Below are 23,878 nucleotides of genomic sequence, written 5' to 3'. Positions count from 1 at the left end.
CAGACAGAGGATAAATTCATGAAGGGACTGGCAATGTATCTTATGGCCTTGCTAAGCCTTGTCTCCCCAGGAACTAAGATTGCTGAGAACTTGCCTCATGTCAAGATGAAGAAAAGACCTCCATTTGGGTATTAAGTGCTGTGTTTAAACTTGATGTAACTCTGGGGTAGATTCAATTGTGATCCAGGGGTGGGGAACTTTTGACCTTATTGTGCTCTGTGATTGACAAATGAAGGTACTTTACCTATGTTTGGAAACTAATCTCCATTTGAGAAGAGGGGTTTTGTGGTGGACCAAATGAAGGTATAGCCTAGGGATGGAGAAGTATTTAGAACAGGGACTTTGTAATTGATTGAATGATTGGAAGGTCCTGGGATGGGGTAGTACTTGGAGATTATTTAATCACACTTAGTAAATGCTGTATTTTGAATGATGTCATGTTTTGATCTTCTCTGTTCTGGGTTTGTTACTGAATAAAATGGAGAGCACCTATGCTGGTATTTTGAACCTGGGAAGTTGCCTTTCTTTTGGCATTACATTACAGCGCCTTACCTTGGACAGAGCCATGCAAAGAGTCCTCGGGTTCAATAGTGACAAGGACAGAAGCTTCATGGTGGCTGGAGCCGCTGACCACCCGGCACACATACTCTCCAGAGTCAGCAGGAGACACTTGGTGCAGTTGTAGCCGGGAGCCATGGACCTGATCCAAGACAATTAAATTCAATTGGATTTAACAAGCTTTAATTAAGACCCAGAAGGTACTAGGCACTATGCTAAGACACTAAAACAAAATTGTTCCTGACCTCCAGGAGATTATATTGTATTAGGGGAGGGGGAACAGGATCTAGCCCACCCCTATCTCAAATACACACATACATATATACATATATATGTGTGTGTGTGTGTGTGTGTGTGTGTGTGTATGTATGTATATATACATAGATGAAAAATAAAAACAAAGTAAATTGGGGGTTTGGTGAGAAGTAATAATTGGAGGAACCAGAAAGACCTTTTAAAAGAGTTGACTTTTGAGCTGAGTTTTGAAGGGAGCTAAAAAGTGTGTAGGAGAGCATTCCAGGCATAGGTGACATCTAGGGCAAAGGTGTGGAGGTGGGAGATGGCAAGTTGTGTATGGGGAAGAATAAGTTGGCCAGTTCGGCTGAAGTATGAAGTAAGTGAAGGACAGGGATGTGGGCTGGAGTGAAAGGCTTTAAATGCCAAACAGAGGAATTTGTACTTGGTCCTAGAGGCAATGAGGAGCCATTTGGACTTCCTGAGCCCATGAGTGATGTCATGCTTTAGAAACACCACTTTGGTAGTGGTGTGGATGGAGTAGAGAGGGGAGAGGAGAGGTCAGAGGCTACTGCAGTCATCCTAGCATCCTGGTGACAGTCTGATGAGGATGGAGAGGAGATGTGGATAAGGGATTCAGGGCGAACTGAGCTTGAGCCAGGGATTCCTGAGGCTAAAGCCTCCGTGCCCTCATCAATGCCTCCTCAGTGCCCTCTGACTCAGCTAGGGCATCCCTTCTGGTCTGTTGTCCCCCACAGGATTCATCTTATGGTCTGGTTTCCCTACATGTGCTCAGTCTGACCTGCCTGGTAGGCACTGGGCCATCCCCAGGGACTCAGGACGTTAGGGGTGGGGGTTGTAAGCTTCCCTCCTGGTGATGTTGTAGGGATTGGGAGGGAGAACCAAGGGCAATGGAGAGCTCCCACACACAGCTTTCCTTGACCTTTCCCAAGGCCATACCTGGTGCCTGGCTGGAAGGCTGCCTCCTCGCTTGTACCAAGTGACTTGTGCATGGGCCTGACCAGCCACGACACAGTTCAGAACCAGGGTCTGTCCCTCAGCGACAGTAGAGGAAGAGGATTCGATCTTGATGGGGGGAGTGACTCCTGGGGCTGGGGGAACAGACACAGAGAGTGGATTATCAGCTGCCCCTGGGGCTCAGTTATCCCAGACCAGCCCACTGCCCCCTTTGCCTGGACTTACGGTAGGAGAAGCTGGCGCCCTGGCCTCCGTTGACTGTGACTGTCAGGGAGGCTTCCATGCCATCGGCTGCACGACACACATACTCACCAGCATCAGCCGGGGTGGCATGGAAGATGTAAAGGCGGGAGCCGCGGACCTGCAAAGACAGCCATGAGGATGTATGGGACAGAAGGTCCTGAAGCTTCCTCTCCCACAGCATCTCAGCGATGGAAGGGTTCCCCAAGGACATCTGGTCCATTCTTTCCCTGAACAGTCAGCAACTCAGTCAACAAGCATTTGGTATGGGCAGACACTGTGCTAAGCCCTGGTGATTTCCATGAAAGGCAAAAACAGCCCCTGCCCTGGATGAGCTTATAGTCCAGTTGGGGGGGCTGTTCTCGAGGCCGAGTCACCAGCAAGTAGTCACCCAGCCCCAACTTACAGATCCCTAGAACTGACCCTGGCATCCGAGGCCTTCATTTCCAAGCCCCCGCCCTGGCACCTCCTGCTTGTGTGATCTTAGGTAAGCCACGTCCCTCAGACTTTAGCTTCCTCTCTTCTAAACGTGGGCTTGGACCCCAGGACCTCAGAGCTCCCTTTGGGCTCTTGATCTATGATGCTAGCAAAGGAGAGATGACTCCCTCCTAAGGCCAACGATTCTGCATTGGGGCAGGGGGCAGTAGAGAGCTCTCTTTGTGCTCCTTGCCTACCCTGACCCTAATACTCTGAGATTTGGTAATAATTGATTTTGTAATAATAATTATTTTGTCACATATAATAATTCTTATGTTACATAAAATAGTCATTATTAATAGCATTTGTATAGTACTTTAAGGTTTGAAAAGCTCTTTATAAATGTTATCTCATTTGATCTTTACAGCAACGTTGGGAGGGAGATGCTATTATTTAATCTCCTGTAACATATAGGAAACTGGGGAAAAATGGGTTAAGTGACTTGCTCAAGATCTCTCTGCTAGGGAGGATTTGAATCCAGGTCTCCCTGGCTCCAATGCCAGGCTGAGCCACTCCCTGTTACTTCCTTTAAGGCTCAACTAAACACCACCTCCAGTAGGAAACCTTTACTGATCTTAGGGTTCCTTCTTGCCTTAAATGATCATGGGGCTACTTTTTCTTTTTTTAACATGCCATGCTTCTCAGTAGAATGTATAGTCCTTGAAGGTAGAGGTCACTTTTGTTTTGTCTTTGTATTACCACCACTGCTTAGTACAGAGCTTACCATCTGGTACACAGTAGGAACTTAATAATTGCTCATTGGATTGGAATGGGCCAGACACTCAGACTGAGAGCTGCCTCCAGGGCTTTCTTTGTCTCCCCTCTTAAGGTACTTCCCTACCCTCCTTGCCCCTCGACCTCTATTGTGGGATCCCGTACCTGGTGCCGGACAGGGAGGCTGCCTCCTCGCTTGTACCAAGTGACCTGGGCATGGGCCTGCCCAGCAACCACACAGCTCAGGTCCACCGTCTGTCCTTCGGCCACTGTTGGGGATGAGGATTCGATCCGGATGGGTGCAGGGGTGGCTGGGGCTGCAGACACAGGGGTCATGTCAGGACATCAGACCCAGAAGCAAAGGTAGGTAGGCAGTGAAGAGGAGACAAGGGGAAATAAGGAGGCTAGATAAGCAGAGGGGAACTCGAAGAGAGCCAGCAGGAAAGGAATAGTAGTGGGCCAGGGATGAAGCAGTAACCCAGAGGGTCAAGGGAAGCTGGGCCCCTGGGCTAGGTTCTCAGCAGCCAGGTAGCAGGACACTTGCAGTCCTGGCCAGGACTGGGAGGGCCCTTTTCCTTTGACCTCCAGGCTATTCACCTGGGATGGAGCCATCGCTGGAGCGGGAAGGTTGGATGGTGATGACGAGGGAGGCCTCGTGGGGACGGGAGTCTCGGACCACACGGCACACGTACTCCCCGGAGTCAGCTGGGGTTACCTGGTACAGACGTAGCCAGGTTCCGTGGTCCTGCACAAGGGGAAGGAGGGAGAGGGATGTAGGGCACGAGGAGAAAGAGACACCCTCCAGGCTGCTCCCAAGGGCTGGAGAAGCTATCTGTGAGTCAGGGGTCAGGAGTCCACAGCCACCATCTGGACTCTGCCCCTCCTTGAGGATGCATGATCTCCTGGGGAAGGAGAGGCAGGCTATGCCTCACCAGCTGGCGGTGAGGACAGCGCATATTCTAGAAATGGCGGCTCCCATGGGGAAGGCTCCCGGTGAAGTGGGAGCCTGGGGGTGGGGCTCCTCCCGTGGTCAGGCTGATGGAGAGCTGTCACTAGGGGAAGGCAGTGTGCCTCGGCAGAAGGGGCAGGGCATGGGGAGTAGCAGGCTCTAGGTGTGAACCCGAGCATCACTTAACACAAAGTTACAGCTCTCAGAGCTCTTTACAAATATTACCCCATCAGAGCTCGGCAACAGCTCTGGGATGCAGGTGCTATTATTGCCCCCACTTTACAGAGGAAGAAAACTGAGGCAGACAGAAATGAAATGATCTGTCCAGGCCATGCAGCTGGTTAATGCCTATGGCAGGGATTTGAACTTGGGTCTTCCTGACTCCAAGTCCAGAGTCTTAATTCCCTCATGAGAGGATACGACCAAATAATCTCGAAATTCTGTTTCAGAATTCAAAATTCAAAATCCTAAGGGTCTTTAAGGAGCTCCAGACAGCGCCTCTTCTCCCATACCTGACGCCGGACAGGGAGACTGCCACCACGTTTGTACCATGTGACCTGGGCATGGGCCTGTCCGGTGACCACGCAGTTCAGATCCACAGTTTGTCCTTCAGTTATGTCCGTAGAGGAGGCCTCAATCCTCATGGGGAAGCTGGTGTCGGAGCCTGAGGACAGACAGGTGGGTCAGGGAGCTAGGTGTAGGCTCCCCTTCTCTGCCCCTGGTACCTATCTCCAGGGCTTGGCTGGCAGTGCCACTGAGGGCATGGGCCCCAAGGATGTGCCAGAGTGGGACAGCTGGGTGGCCATGGTGGCTGAAACTGAGGCAAGAAAAGCAGCTCAGTTGGGTCTAGGCAGCCCAGCTGCCCCAAGGGGCCTGCTCAGCTCCACCAAGAACTTTCTCTCCCATGTTCCTTCCTAACTCAACGCCTTGTCCTTAGTCCTTTTTCTCAGAAATGTCTCATTGCCAACAGGTAACGTTGCACACAGTAATCTCCCTACTTTGATCATACTTCCATCCTAAGACCTTTAGGGACTCCCTAATAAAGGGCCTACCAGATAAAATATTGGTTCTGGCATCCACGGCCCTTTACAATCTGGTGCCACTCTACTTTTCAAGGATTACTTTATGTGACTACTTTCCCCAGATTCTGGCATCCATTCAACCTGGACTATCTGCTGTCCCCTATTCCCTCGCCCTCTGTTATCTCTGTCACTTTGCTCACACTATCCCCCAGGCCGGCAATGGACTTCCACCCGCATGCTGACAATTGTCCGCTGAAACCCTCCCCTTCATTCCGGACCCCGAGCAGAGGCTACCTCTTCCATGAAGCTTTCTCTGACTCACCCTCCACACTCTCTCTTACTTTGAATTTTTTTTCCTAGCACTCTGCTGGGGCATCTCTGTCACCTCAATTATTTGTATCTCTTCAGAGCAAGGGTTGAGTGACATCTATTTGAGCATCTTCCCCAGCTCTGAATAAAAGGCCTTGTGTGAGAAGTCATTTAATAAATGTTTGTGAATGAATGAATGGCAACATAGGGCATTAGCCAAGGTCTTTGCATATCAACTCAAAGATCCAAGCTACTTCACTTTGTTTCCATGTAAGTAAGCAAGGCCAATCTCTCCCTTCCTCCTAGGTCTTTTGGGTTAGAAGAATTAAGGACCCTTCCAAACTCCCCTGGGTTTACAGATCAGGAAATGTCTCCCAGGCTAGGCAGACTCACAACACAGAGGACCCATGGGTCCTGCAGCTTCTGGCTTGTCCCCAGCCTGGTCCAACATCATGGTCCCTCACCTTGTGAGTGGCTGGAGCCGGGGCTGCCACTATGGGACACTGAGATATCAATGGAAGCTTCCTGGTGGCCTGAGGTGCCCTCAAACCGGCACACGTATGTGCCTGAGTCTGCTGGAGTCAGTTGGTATAGCCGCAGTCGGGTGCCATGAACCTGGGTAGAGGGAATTAAGGGACAGGGTGGATGAGAAGGGGGAGGAGGGTGCCTCGTGCCCTTTGCTCCCCAGTACTCCAAAGTCTTAGCTCTAGTGTCTCAGAATGACCCCCTTTCTACATTCCCATTATGTCCCTCTACCAATCCCCCAAATCACGGCTCCTTCTCCCATCTCCCATCTCCACACGGCTTCCCTAAGAGGGATTTCCAGAAGTACCTGGTGCCGAGTAGGAAGGCTCCCACCACGCCTGTGCCACGTGACCTGGGCATGGGCGTGGCCAGTGATGACACAGTTCAGATCTACTGTCTGTCCTTCAGTCACTGATGGAGAAGAGGACTCGATCCTCATGATGGGGACAGTGCCTGAGTCTGGAGGTTCAGAATGAGAATGGGAAGATCGTTAGGTCATTGAAAGGATCAATCAACCAACCAACAGTTACTAAGTGTCTACTTAATAGTCTATAGGACCTATGCTGGGCACAGGGGCATCAAGGGTCATCTAGGTCACTTATCCCCTGTTTTGAGGAGCAGCAAAGTAGAGAGAGTGCCAGACTGAGTTCAGTTCTTACCTCAGACACTTACTAGCCTCAGTTTCCACATCTGTAAAATGGGCACCTACCTCAAAGAGTGGTTTGTGGATCAGATGAGATAAAAGAGGAAGCCCCCAAAGAACCATGTAAATGTGAGCTAATAGTTTTTTTGTAGATGAGGAAATGGGAGGCAAAGTGTCAAATCAATAAATAAATCAACAAACATTTATTAATCACTCACTATGCCTGAGGCACCATGGGAGGTGTCCGGGATGTAAAGGCAAAAATGTAATAGTTTCTTCCCTCAAGAAGCTTACATCCTATTGGGGAAGACCACACCTGCATATAGAAGGGAACAAGGCCAAAGGAATGGCCCAGGTAGCAGGTGGTAAGAGCCAGGATGTGACCTCATGTGCTCTAACTCCAAGTCCTGAGTTCTCTCTGCTGGCCCACAGGGATGTTTGCTTAGGAAAGGGGGATGGGGAGAGCTAAAGAAAGGAGAAGTGGCTAGGTCCCCAGTGTGGCCCCTTCAGGGGAGCCCCTGCTTCTGCAGGCCCAGGCCGGATCTCCAGGAGCTCCTCGGCCCTGGCCACTGTCTGAGCAGGCCCCAGCCCGTACCTGGCACAATCACCACTTCCATGCGGGCCTGAGCACTGCCAGTGAGGGTGTTAGAACTGCACACGTAGATTCCAGCGTCAGCGGCTGCTGCATCCGGGATGAAGAGCATGGTGTGCTCTACACGTGCCTGCGAGGTCCAAGCAATGAGTCGGGGCCAGAATGAGGCAATGTAGGACGGGAGAAAGGATGCGTCTGCAGAACACGTGCAGTGTCTGGGGTCCCAGTAGACCCATGAAGGAGGAAGGGGAGATGGGAGCAGACTGGAGAATGTAGAAAAGAGGGAGATGAGGGGGAGGAGGGGACAAGAGCGAAGGGGAGACAAGGGAGAGAAGAGAGGAAAAAGGGAGGAGGGGAGGAAGGAGATAAAAGGGGAAGAGGGTGAAAAAAGGACACAAGAAGGAGGGGGAGAATAGAGAGGAGTGGGGAAAAGGAGGAGGACAGAAAGGATAAAAGGACACTGAAGATAGTGGGTGGGTGCACTGTGTTAGACCAGGTTGGACTAGGTTGGGCTAGGCCAGGGGTGGGTGACCTGCAGCCTCGAGGCTGCATATGGCCTTGAGGTCGCAGGTTCCCCATCCCTGGATAGGCAAAGCAGGTTTTAAGACCGTGTCCTGGAGTCCTCACCTTGGCTGGTAAGGTTCCCCCTTCCTTAGTCCAGACGATCCTGTGAGGTGGGTTTCCAGTCACCTGACAATTCAGCCTCACGATGTGGCCCTCCTGTACCTGGGTCTGCTCAGGGCGTGGCTGGACATCGGACGGTCGAACCCCTGCCCAAAAGAGGCAGAGTCAGATCTGTCTGGGGTGCTCTTCTCCCTGGACCCAAACTACTTCTTTCCCCCATACTTTCATGTTGCTCATTCTCTGGGGCCTTTGGCCCCTTCCTCCCATCTCCATCATTGCCCCAGATCCTTCCCCACCCTTCCCCCTGCTTGCAACATCAAGGCAGGCCCCTGCATGCATTTCTGACCTTCTCTTCCCCCTCCTTGTGTTCTTTCCTCTCTTACCATGCACATGGAGAACGGCTCTGGCTACATGCTGTCCAGCACTATTGGAAGCCCGGCATAGGTACTGGGCTTGGTCAGAGAGCTCAGTGGCTGGGAGGCGTAAGATACCGCCGTGAATCCAGGCCTTCCGGGGCATCTGACCCCCAGGACCTCCTGGGACCAAAAGAAGGAAGTACTAGGTCAGTGACAGTCGGAGTCTGGCCCAAGTCTTCTCCCTTAAGACCCTCATTCTACCCATGAAGAGCGAGATAGATCACAAAGCTCTTTGCCCCCTATTGCATATACTATTACACTGGGTTGCTATGTTGGTTAGTTCTGTGATGTTAATCTATTTTTCTCTTTTTTTATTATTATTTGTAATAAGGGATAGCTCTCTGGGTAGGGACCAGGGAGGGAAATATTTAGAAGTAAAGATAATATAAAAACAAAAGAGATCAATAAAAATGTTTTAAACAAATTGACCAAAACCCTTCAAAGCTCCCCATCCTCTTTTCCTCAGCTTGAAGACTCAGACTAAGCCCTAGCTTTGCCAAGGGTCATAGGATCAAAGACGGACTTGGAAGGAACCCCAGAGGTCATCTGGCCCAACCCTCTCATTTTACAGATGAGAGTACTGAAGTTAACTGGCTTACCCAGGATTTACACAAGTAGTAACTGGCAGAGAAGGAATTTGATCCCAGGTAATCTGACTCTCAATCTAATGTCCCTTCCCTTGTACCAAGCTACAGCCACGTGACTGCTAACAATGAAAGGCACTAGGCAGCACAGATGTCTACAAACACTTTCCCACCTGACCACTCCAGGCTGGGCGCTGGGTTCCCGGTGGCGCTACAGCGGAACTCTGCCGTCTGGCCAGGTTGCACTGTGAGCTGTGGTGGGTAGATAGAAACCACGGGTGGCGATGGGCTCCCAGAGGCTGTTAATAGAGGAGGGGCAGATGGGTACAATCAGGACAGTGGTCCGAGAATAAGAGTGAAGAGAGAAATGCAATCACAACAGGGAATCTAACATGAAAGAAGGGCCAGAGAAAAGAGGAAATGGAAAAGCGTGGGGTGGTGGATGGGAATGGGCTACAGTTAGGGAGAAAGAAGATAGAGAAGTGAGAAGCCAGGATCTGTACCATCTAGCTGCCCCTAAAAGTTATCTCCAAGGCCACCTGGTCCAAGCCCCTCATTTTACTGATGAGGAAGGTGATTGTCAGAAAAGGAAAGTGACTTGCCCAGGATAACACAGTTAGTGAGTGGCAGAGGTTGGAGCCCAGATTTTTGGACAAGTCTACTATATCAGAAGGTTGAGAATGAAGACAGTGGGAGAGTAGGGACTGGACCTCTGCTGGGGGCAGGGAGGTTTTTAGAGGGTGGGCAGGCAGAGAGGGGCCCAGAATTGGGGGGAGGGGGTTTGTACCCTGGACATGCAGCATGGCAGTGCCCTGGTCCATGGCAAACATGTTGGAGCCAGTGCACACATAGGTGCCTGCGTCACTGGGCTGGACGCCCCGGATGGTCAGGATGCCATTGAAGTCCATGGCTCGTGGAGGCAGCTTCCCATTATGGAGGCGAGTCCACACCAGTGTATAGGCTGGAGACTAGGAGAGACAGAAAAGGACAAATTCTGGTCTCCTGCACGTTACCTCTCAACCCAGACCCAGACCAGAAGAAGAGATGCTGCTTCCCCTGCACCTTGCTCTTGGCCGTGCAGATGAAGGTGACGTCAGCCCCAACTCGAACACTCTGGCTCGTCTGCTCCTCCACGGTCACTGTGATGGCCTTGGTGGGGGCCTCTGTGCACACAGGAGAACTACAATGACTGCCAGTCCTGGTCGAGCTCCCAATGCCAGCCCTGACCCAGCTCCCCATGCCAGCCCTAGCCCAGCTCCTGATGCCAGCCCTGACCCAGCTCCCCATGCCAGCCCCGATCCAGCTCCCGATGCCAGCCCCGGCCCAGATCCCGATGCCAGCCCTGACCCAGCTCCTGATGCCAGCCCTAACCCAGATCTAATCCCAGCCCCAAACCTCAGTCCTAGATCCAGGCCCAAACCTCAGTCCTAGATCCAGGCCCAGACCCAGACCCTTACCATGTCCCATAAACCACCCCCAGCCCACACTACTAATCCCAGGGCTCAACCTACTCCTAGCCTTTACCCCATTCTGCTCCAAACACCAACTGATCCTAATCCCAGTCCCTGACCCAACCAAAACCCAAATCCTAACTCTAACTTTTAAAGAGAAAGAAGCCTGAATGAAGGGTGGAAGGGAAAGTGTAGAGAGCTACAGAAAGGTCAGCCACCAGCTATGGGAGCCGTAGGGCTGGAGGAGGGAGGGGAGAGAGGAAGCAGAAGGGGACAGAGGGAGGCTTACCGGTGACCAGAAGCTCAGCCCTGCTGGTGTTAGCATGGTAAAGGTTGCGGCAAGTACAGATGTAAACGCCTGCATCGGAAGGCTGGACGCTGGGGAAGTGGAGCTCCGAGCCTAGAGGTGTGTTGGTGGGGATACTCAGACCAGCTTGGACAAAGAGGCACTCCAAAAATTCCTAGCCCTCCCTCCTCCTGCCTCTGCAGGTCCTTCCACACTAGACAAGGCCCAGAGGCAGTAGGGACAGATTGTGGGGAATTGGAAAACTGAAGATCCCTCCTGCTCACTGCCCAGGAGGGCATCCTGGGACATTCAGTACCTTGTTGACGCTGTTGGGTGGTGCTAGGAATAGACCGGCCATCTTCTCGGGTCCAGTAGTAGTAGTATGGGGGGCTCCCGCTGACCTGGCATCGGAGGGAGTGGGAACCACCCTGGGGCACTGTGCTCCGGGCTGGGTGGACCTGAACTACCAGCAGGGCCTGGTCTGCTGAAGAAAAGAAGTTCAGGGGGCCAATCAAGTCTGATGACACCCCCACGCACAAGCACCCTGCTTTGCCTTCTGTCCCTAAACACGAGGTTTGTGGGACCAAGAGAACTTAGAACCCAGAATGTCAGATCTGAGAGGTCCCTTAGAACCCAGAATGTTAGAATTGGAGGGCCTTTAGAACCCAGAATGTGAGAGCTGGGAGAGCCCTTAGAACACAGAATATCAGGGCTGGGAGGGCCCTTAGAACACAGAATGTCAGAGCTGGGAGGATCCTTAGGACACAGGATGTCAGAGCTGGGAGGGCCCTTAGGACACAGGATGTCAGAGCTGGGAGGGAATTTAGAACATGGAATGTCAGAGCTGGCTGGGGTCCTTCCCATAGGTAAAAGCTCTCCCCCAAGTCATTCTCCCTTGATTCTTGGGACTCCTAACACCCACACACTAATCACTCTTCCCAGAACCCTTTCATTCTCCAGTCCACTTACCTTGAGGTTGGCAGCGGCCTCCATGAACACTGGGGTTGCCCACATAGCCTGGAGCACACCTGCAGGAGACATGCCACCCTCATCAGGCTATACCCAGCAGGACTGGCTGGAGCCCCTGGGATTCCCGGAGGATCAGAGTTCAGCCTCTGGCCCAGAGCTAGGCTGGAGCCACAGGGATCTCTTTGGGGAAAAGAAGGACTCGGCACAGAGAGCAGATATAGCTCCAAGACTACCAGGTCTCACCAGACTCAGGTGGGTTGGGGGCTTGTTTCCATTGCAGGAGGAGCTTCCTAACACAACCCCCTCCAACTTCTCATGTCCTTCCCTGCTGCCTCTTATCCCGCTCTCCTTCAGGCTTGTCTCTCCCTGACCCCAAAGACCCACCCCAAGCTGTACAAAGACTCACTGTTCACAGTACTGGCCAGTGTAGCCCGGCTCACAGGCTGTGCAGCGGTACCCCCCAGACCCGAGGCTCTCACATGTCCGGGAGAACCTGCAGCCCAGGAGACAGAAGGCAGACTGAGGTGAGTCCCTTACCCTCTTGGGGATTCCCTTCATTTTCCCTCTCATGAATGACCCCTTTCCCCTGGGGCCAGTGCCCCCTTGCCCCCTCCCTTCTCCTAAGTGCCAATCATCCAGACCGTGTCCACCCTCCATGGTGTCCACTTGTCAGAGGGGAATCCTATTCAGCTTTGGCCTGGGGTAGCCAACCACCCTGAGAGCTGGTCTGGTGATTCCCCATATCCCTTGGCACTGGGCAAGGTCAACCTACATGTTCTCAGGGTTGGTCAGGGGGCAGGCACAGGGCTGGCAGTCCTCAGGAGTTCCTGCGGTGGCATCACCATAGTAACCAGGAGCACAGAGTTCACAGAATTCGCCGGCCGTGTGGTGCAGGCATTGCTGAGGATTCAGGGGCATCACACTCTAGCTTGGTCTCCCCTCCTATCCTGTATCCCCACCAAGCCCCACTGACTGGCCACTAGTGGGTCACCCATGCACACCAAGGCCCCCCAATGCATTCCTACACAGATCTCCACCCCCTCAATGACTCTGCACTCAACCCTTTATGCTTACTCCCAATCACTGATCTACACAGTGGCCCCCTATCCCTCACTGATTCCTGATAATGAGCTTTTTTCTTCCCTGCTAAGCTTGCCCTGACCTGAACCCCTAAATAACTCTTAAATACTGACCACCTCTGCTCACCCTACATAGGAGGCCTGCCCCTTTGCAGCACCCCTCCCCACGGTGGCTACTCCTACTGATCCTCCCTCCTTGAGCTCCTCCATGGATCTCCCTCCACATGGACCCTGCTACACTGACGGCTCACTGATCACTGACACCCTCAGCTAACGGCCCTACAGTGGCCCCCACCACTCTGCACTGGCCTTCCACATGGAGCCCTTCCCCTCACTACACAGACAGAGACACACACACACAGACACACACACACAGACACAGACAGACAGACACAGACCCAGACCCAGACACACTCACAGACACACACACAGACAGACACAGACACACACACAGACAGGCACAGACATGCACAGACACAGACACATGCACAGACACACACACAGACACAAACACATACAGACAGACAGACACAGACCCAGACACAGACCCAGACACACACACAGACACAGACACACACAGACACACACACACAGACACAGACATACACAGACACACACAGACAGACCCAGACACACACAGACCCAGACCCAGACACACTCACAAACACACACAGACACAGACATAGACAGACACACACACAGACACATGGACACACACAGATCCAGACACAGACCCAGACAGACACAGACACAGACACATGGACATACACAGACACAGACAGACACAGACACAGACACTGACACAGACACACAGACACAGACACATGGACACACACAGACCCAGACCCAGACCCAGACAGACACAGACACATGGACACACACAGACACACACACAGACACAGACACACATAGACACAGACACAGACAGACACAGACACACGGACACACACAGACCCAGACAGACACAGACAGACACTGATACAGACACAGACACTCAGAGGCCTCCCCCAAGCTTCCTTCCCCTCACACCCCCTCTCCCAGCTCCCACTCCTAACCGAGCAGGCTCCTGTCTCTGGGTGGCAGCTCTCCGAGTGCCCATTGCATTCACACAGCTCACAGTGGCCCAGGTAGAGGCCGCTCCCTGTTCGTGTATAGCCAGAGGCACAGTCCTGGCAAAGGAGAAAGGAAGGTCAGGGTGCAGTTCTGGGGGTGGGGGTGGAAGAAAAAGAAGTCTCTAGAGTCAGAGACTGCTTTTTTTCATTTTTAGGAGGGCAATTGGGGTTAAGTGACTTGCCCAAGGTCACACAGCTAGTTTTTGTGTTAAGTGACTCAGGTGCTCCTGACTCCATGGCCGGTACACTGCGCCCCCTAGCTTCCCCCAGTCTCAGACATTCTTGAAAGAAGGCTACAGCCTGAGTGCTTTCCCTCTCACCTGGCAGGAGAGGCCACGGTAACCAGGTGGGCAGCGGCATTCCTCCACCTCCAAGGCACGGGGTCCAGCGGTAGGGCCAGGAAGAGCTCTCTCCATGCTGACAGCACCGATGCTGGCTGCCAGAGGGACTGAGGAAAAGGTGGCACGGACCAGGATCTCATCCAGGTCAGCCAGCACCATCAGCAAGTGCTCTCTGGTGGCTGGCTGTCCATCTAACCTCCTCCAGAATTGCTGGTTTGGGGGAAGAAGGCTAGTGAGTGGAGGTAATGAAGGCTCTCCACCCTGCTTCTGTCATCCCCCTCCCCCTGCCCTCCAATCTGGCCCTTGTCTCCCTTGGCCAAGCGCTGGATTATGTCTGAGGCTATGGAGGAATGGAGTCAAAGCTGGAAATTGATCAGGATTAAATATAGCATTGGGGTCAGTCAGGCCTCTTGTTTTGGTTAGAACTGGGGTCTGAGTTGGGTGTCACAGCTCAGGTCAGAGTTGATCATGGTCAGAGTGAGAATTGGAAACATGGTCATGGCCTTGGTCACAGTTGGGATCACGGCCTTGGTCAAAATCATGCTCATGGTCTGGTCATGGTCTGACTATAGGATTATAGTTATGGTCAGAGTTAGGATCGTGGTCATGGCCTTGGTCACAGTTGTGGTCATGATCAGAGCCAAGACCATGGTTGACATCAGAGTTGACATCATGGTTGAACTCATGGCCAGGATTGATGTTGAGGACAGAATCAAGGTCAGAGCTGGGGTCTTGGTCCTAGTCACACAAGGTCAGGCTGGTCCATTTGTACCTCTCTGAACACTATTTCGAAGCTCTTCCTTTCACGGCCTTGCAGCTCTGGTTGGGTGGCTACTAGAGTGATGTCATTCCCCTGTGGAGAGATGGTGAGAGAAGAAGAATAATCCCTCCTAAAACTGTGGTACTAGATAAGCTTTCACATCCTCTATGTTTTTTTACTCTTACAAGGTTGTTGGGCAAGTATGACTCCTCATTTAACAAATGAAAAAACTAAGGCTCAGAAAACAGAAGGGACTTGACCAAGGTCATACATGGAGTAAAATGGTAGAGCTGAGGAGTTTGTGACTCCCAGACCAGGACACTATGAGATAGGAGAAGAGGCTCACAGTGGGCACACTGATTGGCTGCTTTTCAATAACTCCACTCTCTGATTATCAGCCCTCCATGCTCCCCTGAAGAGAGAACAGAAGAGATCTCTGCCCATAGCCTGCCAAGATGGCGGCATGACCCAGAAACCCATGCTACAGTACACACTGGGATAAGTATTACTGGAGTAGGCAGGTAATGGGAGAAGAGACTCTGGCAGAGCCTAGCCCTTTCCTCATTGACACCCCCTCCCCTTCCCCACAATCCCTACCCTTGCTCCCATGGCTTCACCCCAGGGAGAGCTCACCGTGATCTGCACATCAGGATCAGAGAGGGGGCTGCCCTGTGCTCCAGCTGTGTAGGAGAGAATGTATCGGAGCTTCCCACCATAGGCGTCCACCTGTGGGGAACCAAGCCTGGGATATCACCAGCCCTGCTCGGACCCTCCGACCCCTCTGCCTACCACCCCCACCCAACTCTGCTTCCTCAGTCAGGGAGAGCTGGGGAAGGGCACCCAGGGTCTGGCTTGGGTAAAAGGGCCATGCTGCTTTTCTAAGCTCCTTCTCTTCCCCCAGTGAGGCTGAATCCTGAGGTGGGGTCAGTATCACAGGACACAGGGTGAATCTCCCTTCAGTGGGAAATTCAGTTGTTGGGATCAGTCCCAGATCAGACCCGGGTGAGGGTCAAGCCTTCCTCATCGATAACCCTAATTACTATTAATCTTACCCATCTAAAGACCCTCCTTAAAGCCTCCCATGATGTTCCCAGCCAGAAAGGATGGTCCTTTCCATAGCTACCCCATCCAAATGAAAACATGTGATCCCAACAATTCACATTTACATCAACTAATCTTACTCAATCACTTTACTCACCATTGGCCACACCTGGGAGATGCAGACTACTTATTATTATTAAATTTTATTTTTTTAAATCTAGAACATCTAGCATACACTATTTGCGGGTCTGTAGTCTTCCTTAGTCCCATTAAGTCAGAGTCTTATCTTAATTACTTCTGTATCTCTCTCAGAACTGTACTGTGTTCTCCACATTTTTAAAGAAACTGAACTTGTGGTTTCATTGATTGTAGGGGCCTCCTACAATGACATATCCTCTCCACCCATGCAGGTTTGCACCTTCTCTGATTTTCAGTCTCAGTGAGTTGCAGGAGGCACTGAGAGCAGTGCCTTGGGCAAGGTCACACAGAGGATTTGAACCCAGGTTTGCCTAACTCCAAAGTCACCTCTCTGTCCACTAAGCCACACTTCTCTCTTTGCACAGAAGGCTTTTTGTGAATGGCTTCTGAATAAGCAAATGACCCTTGGATGTCACCACAAAAGGACAGTGACCTTGGCTGTCTCCAGGGTCTCTGATCCTCCCTCTCCTTGTCTAAATCTTTCCCATCCTGCCTTTCTACCGTCTCCTCTGGGCTCCTCAGCCCAGGAGCATCTTTCTTTGCTCTATGGGAATTTCCACAGGCCGGTCTGGTCTGCCCCACTCCCGGGCTGTCTAAGCATACAAGCACTGGTCCTGTTCATTCAATTCAATCCAATTTCTATAATGGCAGTGGTGGTGGGGTGTGAGTGTGTGTGTGTGTGTGTGTGTGTGTGTGTGTGAGAGAGAGAGAGAGAGAGTGTATGTGTGTGTGAGTGTGTGTGAGAGAGTGTATATGTGTGAGTGTGTGTGTGAGTGTACATGTGTGAGTGTGTGTGAAAGTGTATATGTGTGAGTGTGTGAGAGAATGTCTATATGTGTGTGTGTGAGTGTGTGTGTGTGTGTGTGTGTGTGTGTGTGAGTGTGAGTGTGTGTGTTGGGTTGGATGATCTTCAGGAGGCCCCTTTCCAGCTCTAAATCTCCAATCCTCAGATGAATTTGGGAAAGATTCATTAAGGCTGGTTGGGCGTAGAGAGCTGGGACTGGTGTGAAGCAGGTTAGGAGTAGGGGGATCTATTGTGGGGTATGGAGGAAGCAGAGAGCCCCCAGAGACCCTGAAGACAGCCAAGGTCACTGTCCTTTTGTGAAAGTCTCCCTCGTAGGAGGATGCACAGAATACCGAGTGACCAATCCATGACCCTCCATTTGACTTTAAGCTCTGAGGATGGTGACCCTGCTTTACTTAACCCTTTCAAACTCATGTCACCAAGTGCTGGGCCTTGCAAACAACAGGAACTCAATAAAGAAATGCATGATAATGATGACAGTGCTTGCTGACCTTTTTTTTTTGACGGCACTTTGACCCCAGCAGGCCTCGCCACCTCTCCATCCCTACTGCTATCTGTCATTGTGTCCCATGATGTCTAGGTTCCCCAGCCCTCAGGACCCACAGACTCCAACCTGTGCAACAGCTAACCAAGCCCAACTGGCTCCTTCTCCTGCTCCTACGGCTCTTGGCTCCCTGGCCCCGGTGCTATGGCCTAAGTATAGTCATTGGACATTAGACTTAGGTGCGGCTGGAGATGGGAAGAGGTGCTCAGTGGGCCTACTGTGAGCTCCCCAGTCACCCCTCCATGTATCATCCAGTCCTCCATTCCCAGTTGGGAGCCAGAACGGCTTTTTTCCCTAATGGCTACTTTGTTGGGGTCTGCCTAGGATCTCTTCAAGGCACTGACTCTCATTTTAGAAAGCCAACACTGGTTTAAAGGTGAATTTGGGTGTCTGAGCCAGGCCAGGCACAGGCTGGTAGCAACAGTAAAGGGATGCTGAAGGAGCTGTATCTTAAGGTCTCTGGGAGCTAGCCAGCAAAGGATGATGGAATAAGAAGTGGAGAGTAAGCCAGGCAGGAGGCATGAAACCCCAGGCTCTCCTGCAGGCTGCCCAGTTGTATTTCCCTCCCAGGGTCCTAGGCCGCTCCATCATGCACAGTCTAGCCTCTTCTCAAAGACCTTTTGAACCAGAAGGTCCGTTCATCTCCTTGTCCTCCCCCAGCCCCCGTTACCTTGTCCCCCAGGAAGATTCTAGGCAGCTGCCAATAATAGACTCTTTCAGGAAGCTGGGAGAAGGCCTTGTAGGCAAGAGAAAACTAGGACAGAAGGTGGAAAGGCCAGTCAGGGTCTGGGGAAGCAGGACGGAAGGGAGGAGGATGGGGCAGGGCCATTACTGGATTCAGGGAGAGACTGAGAAGCCAAAAGGCAGGCAGGGAGAGTTATCACCACGAGCTCCCAAGGCTCAGGCCCTTGGGACAAAGGCTCGACATGGGGGCAATTGTTTGTGAGACCCCAAGAAATGTTGATAGGCGTCAGGGTGTCCTGGGCTAGGGTCTACTCACTAGGAGACCCCGTCTCAGCCCAGGTGGGAGATGGGATGGGGGGCAGAGAGCCAGAGATTTCTGACTATGCTGGTAGGGACGAGCCAGTCTGGAAGCATGGAACCAAACCAGCAACGGTGGATGGAGTGGGGCAGGGCAGCGTGGGGAGGAGGGAGGAGCAGGGCTGGGCAGAGTCCCTGAGGACACACCTACCTGAGAGCCAGCTAGCCTGGCAGTGGTGCCAGAGCCAGGGGCTGAAGGGGAAGAGAGGGAGGCCACTTGAGAGGAGGAGGAAGAGGAAAAGGAAGAAGAAGAAGAAGAGGGAGGAAGAGGTGCCTTGAGGGAGGCTGCAGCCTGAAGGTGGCTGGGCCCTGCATGGTCTGGACCAAGGGGTTGGGGGGGAGCAGCAAAACTGGAGAGCAGCTGCCAGATCTCGGCATCCACCCGCCTCTGAGCCTCATCTACCTGGAAATGCAGGTAGGAAGGGAAAGAGATGGAGGGGATGGAGGGAGGGAGAAGTGATGAGAAAGGAGGATGGTCAGCAAAAGGGAGATGGGAAAGGAAGGGAAGGAGAGAAGGAGGGAGGGATAGAGGAAAGAAGGAAAGAAGGAGAGGGAGGGAGGGAGGAAGGAAGGAGAGGAAGGGAGGGAGGAAGGAAGGAGAGAAAGGGAGGAGAGGGAGGGAGGGAAGGAGGAAGGATGGAAGAATGGAAGGAAGGAAAGAAGGAAGGAAGGAAGGAAAGAAGGAAGGAAGGAAAGAAGGAAGGAAGGAAGGAAGGAAGGAAGGAAGGAAGGAAGGAAAGAAAGAAGGAAGGAAGGAAACAAAAGAAACAGAGAAGATTGCAAGAATGAGCAAGACTTAAAAGCTCTTTCCCCACTCCCACCCCCAACCCTGTTTCCCCAGGCTGCCTTCTTAGTGCCCCCTCCAACGCCGAGCCTCAAGGTTACCCCAAGGCTCCCAGGGCAGGACTACCCTTGCTACACTTACAGGGTACAGGGAGGCTCTAGGACCTCAGTCTATTCCCATTCCTGACCCCCTGGGGTTGCGACTGCTTTGATCTTAGAGGGCACATGTTGCTAACTGGGAGGGGGGATTGGTGACTATCCAAGGAAGACATGACTGCTGCCTAATGGGCAGAAAAGGGGAACCAGATGGGCAAAGGAGGGGGGAGGCCTTCAAAAGTGGCTGTGGGAATGCCCGCAATGGGCACTCAGGGATATGGGGAGGGAATGAGCCCATAATTTGCTCCTCTGGTCCTCACAGGCCTCTTGTTCTGGGATATATTCCAAGGAGCTGGCATGAATGACCAGTCAATGATGGCACAAGCCAATGCTAGGATGGGAAAAGTGGGCACAGACTAGACCTGTGCCCTCAGTTCCAGAAGCACTTGCTTTGGCTCTGGTCTTTGGCCTTCTCATTAGGGCCCTGGGTATTGCCAGGCTCAATGGTTACCTGGGGTGCCCGGGCTGCCCGGCCCCTGCCCACAGGGGGCCCCAGGATCTTCCCAGTTGCCACAGCCTCCCGCAGCTGCTCCTCTGAGAAGGATGTGCGGTTCTGATAGGATGGATGGTGGGTCAGATCTCTCCAAACAATGCCCTGGCACCAGAACGCTTAGGCAGTGCCAACCCTCCCTTAGGTGCCTGCCAGTGGGAAGTCCCAATCTGTATCATGCCATGAGTCACAGTTTCTCATTTCTGAGCTTGGCACATGGAAAGTTAGCTCTAGGTGATTGGAAGGTCAGTGCCAATGACCTGGTAATGTGGGGTGGCACCAAGGTTACCTCTTCCTGCCAACCCACGGTTGGTCCTAGAGCCCAAACCACAGAGTAGTTACAGGAAGGCTGTGGGAATACTCTTCTTGTGGCTTGGCCTGTGGGGCCCCTGCCTGACTACAGGCCTGGATGTGCCTGTAATGGACAAGCAGAGACTTGTGCCCAGGGTGTCACCGTATCCCCACCATGGGCACCACTCCTGGGCCACTACAGAGCATAGATCTTTGGATCTGCACTGCATGCTGGGCTGAGGGGAACAGCAGGCACCCCAACTGCATACCAGAAACATGCCACACCACTCTTTACATGCCATACCTGATGTGCCCGCCGTAGCCGGGCAAAGAATGCTTCCCTCTGGCAGCACAGAGTACCAGGAGAAAGAGAGAAACAGGAGAAATCCCAGAGATCACAGGAGACAGAGATATGAAGGGTAGAATGAAAAGAAGAGAAAGAGGCCAGACAACAAAGGGACAAGGGTAGAGATATGGAGAATGGAGATCAAAGCAGAGACCAGGAATAGACAGGATAGACAGAGATGAAGAAAGGGAGGCATTGAGGGACAGAGAGACAGGACAGAGAGAGACACGGATGGGGGCCAGATAAGGAAGGAGACAAAGGAGATGAATAAATGCAGCAATGAAACCTTGGCCTAATCTGGGGAGGTGACATTGATATGGTGAGCCCACTGGGAGGAAGAAGGTGAGAAGCCATTGTGGTCTCAAGGATGGAGAATGGTGCAAGCCCCCAGAGCTTCAGGCCACTAAGAAGCATCCTCTACCCTTCCTTTGCTGCTTTCCTGACTCAGGTCCCTTCCTAGCAATGTGCACAGCCCTTTGGCATTGCCCTTCCCAGCCCATGGCAGCTCCTTGGACGCAGGATGCCCTAACATCACAACCTAAAGGCAAAACCCTTCCACTTCATCCTCTGCCTCCTCTATTATCTCCATTGCTGCCTTTGTCAGCCTCGTCATCACCCTTAGCATCATGGTCACAGGTCATTCTGGGTGTGGGGACCTGGGCCAGCCCCTGCTGCCCACCTCTGTGCCCTCACACCCTGTACCTTGTCCCCCTGGTAGAGCTCGGGGAGCTGCCAGTAGAATGACTCGTGGCCCAGATGGGCAAAGTTGCTGAAGGAGAGCTGGCTGCCCTCTGGCATTGGCTCCACTGTGAACCCCCCGGCCACCCGGCTGCTTCGTTGCCGATTCACCAGCGTGAAACCTTGGAAATCACCAGGAGCAAAAGGGCTTGAGATCTAGCAGGAGAGAAAGTAGGATGGTGTCATTCTGGGCAGTGGGCCTAGGCACGAAGGAAAGTGTGGGGAAAGCATTGGGGTGGGCACCAAGAAGGGCTAAGGCTGAGGCTCCATAGGAATGACCATTGGGGTAGATACTAAGACTGCTGGGACAGTGGACTGTGGAGACGATGGTGAGGTCCCCCCAGGAACGGGGGCGGGGGGAGGGCACAGGCCACTGTAGCCAGGGAGGGAGAGCTGGGGAGGCCATACCAGGTGGCGGCTGTAGGAGGAGCTGACGCACTGTTGGGTGACTCCCATACAGAAGCAGGGCAGGCAGCCTTCAGGGTTGGTAGCACTCAGGTAGAAGTGATGAGGTCGGCAATAGCTGCAGGTGGGACCCTCCACCTTGGGCTGCGTGGGAGTGGGGCAGACACAGACAGACAAGGTTAGCTATCTTTCTCCCTTTCTCCATCTCAACTTTTTGCTCAGTGTTGTCTCCTGTAGCTGGCCTCCCTGGGGACTATAGGCATCCTGAGAAGGCACTGGTCTTGGTAGACTAACGGCAGCTCACAGCAAATAGAGATTTAAAGATTACTCTCCTCCCTCAGATGAAGAAGGTAGGATCATCCCCGTTTTACAGATGAGAAAACTGAGGCCTAGAGAGATCACATGGTTTGTCTATGGTCACACAGCCTGTAAATGGCAGAGTCAGTACTTCAGCTGGGGTATTTAGACCCACATTCAGTGGTCTTTTTGACTTTTTATAAATTTAAATTTTCTTTTTTATTATGAACTTAACATTCGTAGCAAACACGAACATTTCAGGATATAAAGAGAAACAGAAATGAGGATGGTGTATGAAACAGTTACAGAGTTTGCTTTTGGGGGGGCATAAAAATGGAGGGGCAGCAGGGTATAGTGGATAGAGGACTGGCCTTAGAGTCGGGATGACTTGGGTTCCAGTGCTGCTTCTGACACACGTGGCTCTCTGATCCTGGACAAGCCTCATAACTTCGGATCTTTTTATTTTCTCCTCTATATTTTTAAATGTTTCCCTGATGCCTGTTTCTAACTTTTCTGTGCATTGTTATTCCCTGTCCCCCCTCCCACTACAAAGGTGTGGAATCAAGCCCCCAGACCTCTTACCACCCCATCCTACTACTCACCTTGCAACGACACGCTCCCGTGGCTTCACATTGGGTGCTGATGCTGCCCTCTGGGTCACATCTGCAGCCATCGGGGCCAGGTCCAGGGCCGGGGCCGGGGCCAGGGCCGGGGCCAGGTGCGGCACCTGAAGAGAGAGATGGAAGGGAAAGTTAGGACTTTCTGTCTGCTGCAGACACCCCCACTTGTCTCCTCCTATTGTGGACAGAGCACAGGGGCCCACCCCCCATGGCTTTGGCTTATCCTGTCCCACAAACCCCACTCACTTCGGCAGGACTGGCCCAGGCTGGGATTGCCATGATAACCAGGAGCACACCTGGGGAAAACAACTCATTAGCCATGAAAGTTACAGGCCAGCTTCAAGATGCATCCGGGCCTCCCTATAAAGCACTTTCTCCATCTGTGATTTCAGGGGGTCAGGGGTGTGCTTGGAGGCAGCTTAAACCCGCTCAAAGAGAGAAGACAATTACATTTTCAGTGTGGGCATTTACACCTCAGAAATCAGAAAAGGCTTGATTTATTGACAGAGATTTAGTGACAAAGAAAATGTTAACAATACAGACTAAAGCTACAAGTGTCATCTGCCTACATTCTGCCCTCCCGCCCCCACTCCAGAATCAGGGGTTAAACATTTTTCAGCACACCCCTGCAGAGGGGCCTCACAGGACAGATGATCCGAGAATGACTATCCCCATTGCACAGATGAAGAAACAACATGTAACCAAATGCTAGGCTCACACAGCGAGCCCAGATTGGAACTCAGTTCTCCTGTCCCAAGCCCGGTGAGCATTCTTATGTACCATGATCTCCATAGAACCATGGGCTGAAAGATTGCTTAGAAATTGTCTAATGGGGGGGGAATTGGAGCTCAAAAATTATTTTTGAAAAAGAGAATGGTAAAAATAGTTTTTACATATAATGGTGAAAAAAGTTAAAAATATTCTTAAAAAAAAAGGATCCATCTAATCCTACTACCCTCATATTACAGGTGAAAAACCCAAGGCTCCTACAGCCTCTCAAAATCAAATGTTTTAAAAGTGGCAGAACCAGGTCCAAGGTCTAGGTCAAGTGTCAGTGGAGGCCTGCTCTCTGCCCACCCTTAATTCAAGTCTATAGAACTGACCTGAAAACCAGGACACAGCCCCAGCCACTCACCATAGAGAGGTAGGGTGCTCCAGGGGAAACAGCCCAGGCTCTGGGCTGCCAATCTCCCCTCTAAGGTTGGGGCACATCACTTAACTTTTCCTAAATCTGTTTCTTCATCTAGAAACCAAGAGACA

General features: G+C 52.2%; 1 protein-coding gene across 10 annotated transcripts in view; it reads right to left on the bottom strand.

Moving 5' to 3' along the window:
- Positions 1-23,878, bottom strand: part of HSPG2 (heparan sulfate proteoglycan 2) — a 165,200-nt gene that overhangs the window by 45,976 nt on the left and 95,346 nt on the right. For 4 of the 10 annotated variants that reach the window (XR_011166546.1, XM_069078506.1, XM_069078508.1 and 1 more), the window contains 31 exons: positions 22,865-22,914; positions 22,601-22,725; positions 21,705-21,845; positions 21,261-21,452; positions 20,517-20,555; positions 19,883-19,984; positions 18,644-18,895; positions 18,122-18,205; positions 15,497-15,589; positions 14,876-14,956; positions 14,083-14,313; positions 13,706-13,819; positions 12,344-12,471; positions 11,978-12,064; positions 11,572-11,630; positions 10,919-11,086; positions 10,606-10,716; positions 9,928-10,028; positions 9,653-9,833; positions 9,039-9,164; positions 8,249-8,401; positions 7,869-8,011; positions 7,245-7,371; positions 6,314-6,465; positions 5,946-6,096; positions 4,663-4,814; positions 3,799-3,946; positions 3,367-3,518; positions 1,996-2,131; positions 1,753-1,904; positions 553-700 (listed from right to left, as the gene is read on the bottom strand). Coding sequence is in view for 9 of the 10 variants with exons in the window: in XM_069078506.1 (XP_068934607.1) it covers positions 553-700; positions 1,753-1,904; positions 1,996-2,131; positions 3,367-3,518; positions 3,799-3,946; positions 4,663-4,814; positions 5,946-6,096; positions 6,314-6,465; positions 7,245-7,371; positions 7,869-8,011; positions 8,249-8,401; positions 9,039-9,164; positions 9,653-9,833; positions 9,928-10,028; positions 10,606-10,716; positions 10,919-11,086; positions 11,572-11,630; positions 11,978-12,064; positions 12,344-12,471; positions 13,706-13,819; positions 14,083-14,313; positions 14,876-14,956; positions 15,497-15,589; positions 18,122-18,205; positions 18,644-18,895; positions 19,883-19,984; positions 20,517-20,555; positions 21,261-21,452; positions 21,705-21,845; positions 22,601-22,725; positions 22,865-22,914 (4,079 nt within the window). In the remaining variant the exon portion in view is untranslated. The remainder of the gene's footprint in view (positions 1-552; positions 701-1,752; positions 1,905-1,995; positions 2,132-3,366; positions 3,519-3,798; positions 3,947-4,662; positions 4,815-5,945; positions 6,097-6,313; positions 6,466-7,244; positions 7,372-7,868; positions 8,012-8,248; positions 8,402-9,038; positions 9,165-9,652; positions 9,834-9,927; positions 10,029-10,605; positions 10,717-10,918; positions 11,087-11,571; positions 11,631-11,977; positions 12,065-12,343; positions 12,472-13,705; positions 13,820-14,082; positions 14,314-14,875; positions 14,957-15,496; positions 15,590-18,121; positions 18,206-18,643; positions 18,896-19,882; positions 19,985-20,516; positions 20,556-21,260; positions 21,453-21,704; positions 21,846-22,600; positions 22,726-22,864; positions 22,915-23,878) is intronic. The other 6 variants (XM_069078511.1, XM_069078513.1, XM_069078507.1 and 3 more) reach the window with 5 other exon arrangements.

This window comes from Petaurus breviceps, unplaced genomic scaffold, assembly GCF_028583685.1.
Source record: "Petaurus breviceps papuanus isolate PSGF00001 unplaced genomic scaffold, PetGlider_PUasm1.0 91041, whole genome shotgun sequence".
NCBI lineage: Eukaryota > Metazoa > Chordata > Mammalia > Diprotodontia > Petauridae > Petaurus > Petaurus breviceps.
This window is presented reverse-complemented; position numbering and strand designations above follow the sequence as displayed.